The sequence below is a fragment of the Anomaloglossus baeobatrachus genome, chromosome 9 (genome assembly GCF_048569485.1).
Source record: "Anomaloglossus baeobatrachus isolate aAnoBae1 chromosome 9, aAnoBae1.hap1, whole genome shotgun sequence".
Lineage (NCBI taxonomy): Eukaryota > Metazoa > Chordata > Amphibia > Anura > Aromobatidae > Anomaloglossus > Anomaloglossus baeobatrachus.
The window spans coordinates 49,880,207-49,888,070 of NC_134361.1; the positions used below are offsets into that span (position 1 = coordinate 49,880,207).

A 7,864-nucleotide genomic window follows, 5' to 3' on the forward strand; every position below is an offset into this window, starting at 1 on the left:
CATCTATTCTGCTATCCCTCCATCTATTCCGCTATCCATCCATCCATCTATTCTGCTATCCATCCATCCAGCCATCCATCCATACTGCTATCCATCCATCCCTCCATCTATTCCGCTATCCATCCATCCATCCATCCATCCATCCATCTATTCTGCCATCCATCCATACTGCTATCCATCCATCCCTCCATCTATTCCGCTATCCATCCATCCATCCATCCATCCATCTATTCTGCCATCCATCCATTCTGCTATACATCCATCCATCTATTCTGCTATCCATCCATCCATCTATTCTGCCATCCATCCATACTGCTATCCATCCCTCCATCTATTCTGCTATCCATCCATCACTCCATCTATTCCGCTATTCATCCATCTATTCTGCTATCCATCCATCCTGCTATCCATCCATCCCTCCATCTATTATGCTATCCATCCATCTATTCTGCTATCCATCTATCCATCCATCCATTCTGCTATGCATCTATCCCTCCATCCATCTATTCTGCTATCCATCCCTCCATCCATCTATTCTGCTATCCATCCATCCATCCATCCATTCTGATATCCATCCATCCATTCATTCTGCTATCCATCATCCATCCATCCATTTCTCCATCCATCTATTCTGCTATCCATCCCTCCATCCATCTATTCTGCTATCCATCCCTCCATCTATTCTGCTATCCATCCATCCATGCATCTATTCTGCTATCTCTCCATCCATTCTGCTATCCATCCATCCATCCATCTATTCTGCTATCCATCCATCCATCCATGCATTCTGCTATCCATCCATCTATTCTGCTATCCATCCCTCCATCCATCTATTCTGCTATCCATCCATCCCTCCATCTATTCTGCTATCCATCCATCCATCCATCCCTCCATCCATTCTGCTATCCATCCATTTATTCTGCTATCCATCCATCCATCCATCCATTTCTCCATCCATCTATTCTGCTATCCATCTATCTCTCCATCCATCTATTCTGCTATCCATCCCTCCATCCATCTATTCTGCTATCCATCCCTCCATCCATTCTGCTATCCATCCATCCATCCATCCATTCATTCTGCTATCCATCCATCTATTCTGCTATCCATCTATCTCTCCATCCATCTATTCTGCTATCCATCCCTCCATCTATTCTGCTATCCATCCATCCATGCATCTATTCTGCTATCCATCCATCCATGCATCTATTCTGCTATCCCTCCATCTATTCTGCTATCCATCCCTCCATCCATCTATTCTGCTATCCATCCCTCCATCCATCTATTCTGCTATCCATCCCTCCATCCATCTATTCTGCTATCCATCCATCTATTCTGCTATCCATCCATCCCTCCATCCATCTATTCTGCTATCCATCCATCTATTCTGCTATCCATCCCACCATCTATTCTGCTATCCATCCATCCCTCCATCCATCTATTCTGCTATCCATCCATCTATTCTGCCATCCATCCATCCCTCCATCTATTCTGCCATCCATCCCTCCATCTATTCTGCCATCCATCCATCCCTCCATCTATTCTGCCATCCATCCCTCCATCTATTCTGCCATCCACCCATCCATCCCTCCATCTGTTCTGCTACCCAGCCATCCCTCCATCCATCTGTTCTGCTATCCATCCATCCATCTGTTCTGCTATCCATCCATCCATTATTTATCTATTATCTATCCATCCATCTATCTCTTATCAATCTATGTATGTACAGTATCTATCACCACAGGTCCTTAAACAATCAACCTCAGAATACAAACTCTGGGATCCCTAAGTGAGTGGGGACCCTAACAACTGGCCCAGTCTGTAATTAGGGCTTATTTCTGGAGTAGGGCTTATATTTAAAGCATACTTCAAAAATTCTGTAAAATCATGCTAGAGCTTATTTTGGGGAAAACAGGTATCATGACCCCCCATCATTGGGAGGAGGGGGGTGGTCAATCTGGGTACTTGCCCAAGGCTCGTCTATCCATAAAGTGGTTTCCCTGTTACTGCTGTCCCCTCAGTCCATGAAATGAGCCCTTAGGCAGCTGCCTGTCAAGCTGTATCTTCAGTGCAGATTCAGTGGACCCTGAAGAGTGTGGCTGATGTGGCTCCGGTGCGGTGTGGCAGAGGTCAGGATGGAGACTCCTTGTGGGGACCCTACTTTGAATTTTGCTCATGGCCACAGTTTGTCTAAAACCAGTCCTGATTATTACTGAAAAAAGATGTGTAGATGCCCTATAATGAAGTAAATATTAATCATACATTTAATAATATGGCCACTTGGATAACACTCAATGAGCGTAAAAGCCATCCTACCATGGCAATGTGTGCCCATCGGGACGGTCCGGCTCTAGTATTAAAACCTCACCTTGTGTCAGGGACATCAGGACAGTGAGGACGAGACCACTACAAAATATACACACCCGCACAACCTATCCTGTGTATTAATATACTCCGCGCTTCTGTCTTCTGTTCCCTAGTCTTGCCTTTGCTGTTGGTGCCACAGACCCAGCCTAGCAATCACACCTATGGATGAGAAAGGTTCTGGAGGAAAGTGGAAAGCCAATGGCCACGACCTGGTCCTGGATCGAAGCAGCTCTCGTCTTACAAACAAATACAGCTCCTCCTGAAGACAAGACCGAACACCCTTATATCACGGACACGGATCCCCATTTTCTACCTTATTGCTCACTGAAAAGTCCAGCAGTGAGCGCTGTGTGTAAAGTTCCCATGTCTTTAGGACCATTACATGGTGGCCAAGTTCGTAGGAATCAAGCATAAATCGGGAGACTTGACAAAAAGTTGGAACTGAAAAAACACAATATTGGTGACTAGTGGGCTGCCAGGAGGCCTTAAAGATGACAATAGAACATTTTTGTACATAAGTATATTTTGAAGTTCCCCTTTAACAGCAAAGGTTTTTCTAAGCTTATTACTGTAACCCAAGATTGTTCAGGGTGGTGAGGAGACTTTTGTGCTTAGTGTTAGTGATGAGCGGGCACTACCATGCTCAGGGGCTCAGTACTCTTAATTAGTGAGGAGCATGCACTACCATGCTCAGGTGCTCTGTACTCATAACTAGTCATGAGCAGGCACTACCATGCTCGGGGGCTCTGTACTCTTAATTAGTGAGGAGCATGCACTACCATGCTCGGATGCTGAGTTCTCGTAACGAGCAGTTGATTCTCGAATGGGCGCGACTCATGTACCAAGTGAAATGGAGGTCAATGAGACACTTGAGCATTTTTCCAGAAAAATGCTCGAATTCCTCATTGACTTCCAATATACTGTGATAACACGCTCGGGGATCGCCTTTGCTGGGTTCAAAGGGCACGTATTCACCTCAGGCAGACACCCGAATTCCAGGTATAACTGACGCTTGGTCAGGTTTATTGCAGTGAAGCATAAACAAAAAAAACACCATCAAAATAAATCCTTGCCTGTCCGGCACTAACTATACAGGATGATATGCTAACTACAAACTGGAGGGCTTCCCCCTTCCAGCTAAACCTTACAAACAGCAAGCCCTGCTCCTACTCACAAGTGTCTCCTACACAGACAGGCTTTCTGTGTTCCCAGATGGAGCAGCCTCCCCCAACTTCCCAGACTCCTTTTACCTCCGTCCTTCACCTCCCATTAATCCATTAGTAGCCAGGTGATCCTGACCAAGCTAAGTCACATAGGACCGATACCGGGGTGAGATATACCTGCACTCATCCACTAATCCCCCATGAGTCTCACAATACTCAGATACTCGAGTTGCACCCACCCAAGCATCAACTGCTCGTTACGAGAACTGAGCTCATCACTAGTTACGAATACCAAGTGTGTCGCCCAGGGTTATGGGGTACTCAGTCCAGGGCGGTGTATAACTGGGGAATGTCACTTGGTGGCCGTTGCTCGGTCCCGTGCCCTAGGTGCTTTTTGAAAGGGGAATGTTTACAGGGGATTTGAATAATGTTCACACGTGACGCCACTTGCGGTGTTGCGGTTATGGAGATGATGGAGCCGCCGCTGCACACTTCACTACTGGGGCTGGTGTTAATGGCAGCCTGGATGTTAGGCCCTCCGCAAGCAGGGCCGGGCCCCAAAGGATAGGTGATGTAAACGGGTGTTGAAAGAAGGCAGGCCACACACTGGGTTGCAGTATAACTGGTTCTTTTACTCACTTTCAGTTGTAACTGGTCACCCGAGGCTGGCTGGTCTCAACCGCAGGTCCCCTTAGTCTCAGTGCCGGTTTAGTGACCTGGAGGCTTCTTTCCCCTGCACCTGTCTTTGGTTGGTGGGTCCCAGTGGCTTGAAGCGGCTAGGGGTCCCCTCCTGGTAGTCTCTTACAGCAGTCCGTATGACGATAGCGTGAACCCTGTGAGGTTGGAGTCTCTGGTCCTGTCCCCGGTTCTGCCGTTGCTACTGTGTTCCTAACTTCAAGGTCAGTGATATCCTTGAAGGTCCCCTCACTGAGCAGGTGTTATCAGGCCTGCCTGGAGCTTCTGCCTGACCTAGGATTCTGTACCCCGTTGGTGCGTAGTTCCGGGAGTACTTTACCTTACTCCACCGCCAACCAACTGCCTGGGCCCCCAGGTCACTGTCACACTCCTGTCAGTGCATCCGCTCACTTCCTCTCTCTGTCACCGACCCTTGCAGACTGACTATTGTCTGACTGTCCACTGTTTGCCCCTCCCACCTGGTTGCCTAGTGGACTGGATTGGCTCCACTTCTGAGTGGCCATCCATAGGTCTGACCCTAGCCTGGTACCAGTCTATGGGGAATTTGGGGAAAAACAGGGATTAACTGGAATGTTTGGTTGTAACCGGCACTGGTGTTCTGGGTACCCTGAGGGTAGGCCCTGCATCCTGGTGGGGATGCAGTACCTTGTAGCTCCATGATGGTCTCAGGGGCGCTCCTCAAGCACCCGAGCATGGTAGTGCCCGCTCATCACTAGTTACGAGTACTGAGCACCCGAGCATGGTAGTGCCCGCTCATCACTAGTTACGAGTACAGAGCACCTGAGCATGGTAGTGCCCGCTCATCACTAGGTACGAGTACTGAGCACCTGAGCATGGTAGTGCCCGCTCATCACTAGTTATGAGTACTGAGCACCTGAGCATGGTAGTGACCGCTCATCACTAGCTACGAGTCCTGAGCACCCGAGCATGGTAGTGCCCGCACATCACTAGTTATGAGTACTGAGCACCTGAGCATGGTAGTGCTCGCTCATCACTAATTACTGTCCCTTTAAATGAAGGCCGCTGGGGTGGACTTTCCAAACACTGCCATTTATCATGTAATATAGTCTTATTTGTCTTGTAGGCTTGTGACTGGGTCACATAAAATCACCTATTGTTTGTATATTATTAGTGCCGGTAATTTTATGCTACATTTTCTCATCTTATTATGTGATGCAATATTGCTCCAATTTATCATCATTTGATGGGTGGGATGGAGGGGGATTAAACCTGTAAAACCGGGTGGCCAAACAGTCCGCAGTGGTGGGCTCCATTTATTCTATGGATGTGTTGATGTCCCAGAGTCTGGACCAACACTGATTATAAAGTGATGCAAATCTTAGCGATGTGCCGTCATAAGACATGAACATCCCTTTAAAGTAGTATACCTAGGTTCGCAAATAACCAATCGCAATCATGCAGAATGCAGTTTTTCGCTTTTTCAGAGTAATCTAACACAAACTTGTCGTATGATGTGAATATGTGAACTACTTCAGGTTTTGTTGGCTCAGGAACTGCATAGACGGCGGGTGCTGGCTGTGCTATACAGCTGTCACCGGCCTCAAACGGTTGCAGTCAGAGTGAGCTCCGGTTGCTGCCATTTATCCATGCTGTCACCCTCTGACAGCGGCATTTAAATGGTTAAATTGTGGGTGTACACGGTAAGATCTCAGGGTGCTGATGGGTTAATATTAGCAATCAGAATCCTACTAAATGTGTAGCAACTGGGGACACAAATAGCACAGGAACGGGGTCTAATCGATGATGGAAAAAGTGTAAAAAATCAAGAAACATGCTCACCTGAAAAAGTTGTGCAAGTCACAGCTACTGAAAAAGCATGAATTGGCTGCAGCAGCCCCATGGCGAAATAAATACTGAATAACTGGAGAGAAGGGGTTAATCCAAGCTTCTGTAGGAATGGAGACCAAGAAGAACAGATCCTATAGAGATTTGTCAACGCGTTTCAGAGTAAAAACAACTTCTTAAAGGACAGTCACACCAAGAACAGATCCTAGATAGTGACTTGTCAACACGTTTCGGAGTAAAAAACTCCTTAAAAGGACATTCACACCAAGAACAGCTCCTGGATAGTGATTTGTCAATGCGTTTCGGAGTAATAAAACTCCTTCTTAAAGGACGCTCACACCAAGAAGAACAGATGCCAGATAGTTGTCAACGCGTTTCAGAGTAAAAACAACTCCTTTTTCAGGAGAAAACACAACAAGAAGAATAGATCCTGGATAGTGATTTGTCTACGCGTTTCGAAGTAAAAACAACTCCTCCTTATAAGACAGTCACACCAAGAAGAACAGATCCTAGATAGTTGTCAACGCGTTTCAGAGTGAAAACACCTTTTTTCAGGAGAAAACACAAGAACAGATCCTGGATAGTGATTTATTGTAAACGTGTGTTGGAGTAAAAACAACGCCTTCAGAACAATCACAAGATTGTGATTGTCCTGAAGAAGGAGTTATTTTTACTCTTGAAACGTGCTGACAATAAATTCCTATCCAGGATCTGTTCTTTTTGGTCTCCATTCCTACAACAGCACGGATTAACCCCTTCTCTCCAGTTACTCAGAATCCTACTAAAGGCACCAACGATGTACGACCATGAAGCCCTGCCTTCGGTTTACCGGTATATCTCGTAGGAAATAGTTTTTTTTACTATATCCTTCAATACTGAGGTATACACTAAAAGTGATTGCAGGTTCCCGTTCCTCAAAGGGACTAAAAATTAAAGTGAAGGTTAGTGAAATTAGTTTTTATAATATATATATATATATATATATATATATATATATATATATATATATATATATATATATATATATATACATACATATATATATATATATATATATATATATATATATATATATACATACATACACACACACGAGTATATTATATATATAAAAAAAAAACATATAAAGTTTGAATTGACTCCACTTTCCCTAACTTAAATATAATTAACATGTTTTGTATCAAATATAACCTTTAAAAATTATTTTTTTAAATTTAACATATTTTAAATTAAAAGAATTGTAAATTAAAAGAAATGCAGAGATTTTTTCAGTAATTTGTCACGTCCCAATAAAAGGAATAAAAACGCTCATAACACCATATATTCCCCCAAAATGACAACTATGGTGTGTGTATATATATATATATATATATATATATATATATATATATATATAGTCCTCCATCTCGATACATTAATAGAAAAAGGTTGAAGGGGAAAAAGTAGAGGAAAAAAAAATTGCCTCATCAGGAAGGCCACATTTTCCATCATACAGTCCCGGTAAATGAGTACCGTATATTATTTGCTGAACCCAAAATACCTCTTTCCAAGCCGTTTTGTCAACCAATGGCCATAATCACCAGTTTGGCCCGTGGACATGTATAGTTAATCTACCTTTACCCTTTTTTTCACTAGTATGATGTAAAGAGCAGTAAGTAATAGGAGCCCATATATTATAGTATTATAATACTGTTTGACCCGTGATGGGTTTCTGTATGTCTTAATATTATTGAATTAAAAAATAAAAGATTTTTTTGTAAAAAAAAACAAAAAAAAAACACAGACTTCTGATTATGGAAGATTTTTTTTTCCCCAGATAATTATTACCTAGT

At 43.9% G+C, this 7,864-nt stretch overlaps 1 protein-coding gene across 1 annotated transcript in view; it reads left to right on the plus strand.

Moving 5' to 3' along the window:
* The window catches only part of LOC142251159 (endothelin receptor type B-like), a 45,738-nt gene extending 38,710 nt beyond the window's left edge, over positions 1-7,028 (plus strand). Inside the window, exon 8 of the mRNA XM_075323691.1 lies at positions 2,481-7,028. Within this exon, the coding sequence (XP_075179806.1) occupies positions 2,481-2,630 (150 nt within the window). The 3' untranslated portion in view covers positions 2,631-7,028. The remainder of the gene's footprint in view (positions 1-2,480) is intronic.
* Positions 7,029-7,864: the final 836 nt, after the last annotated feature.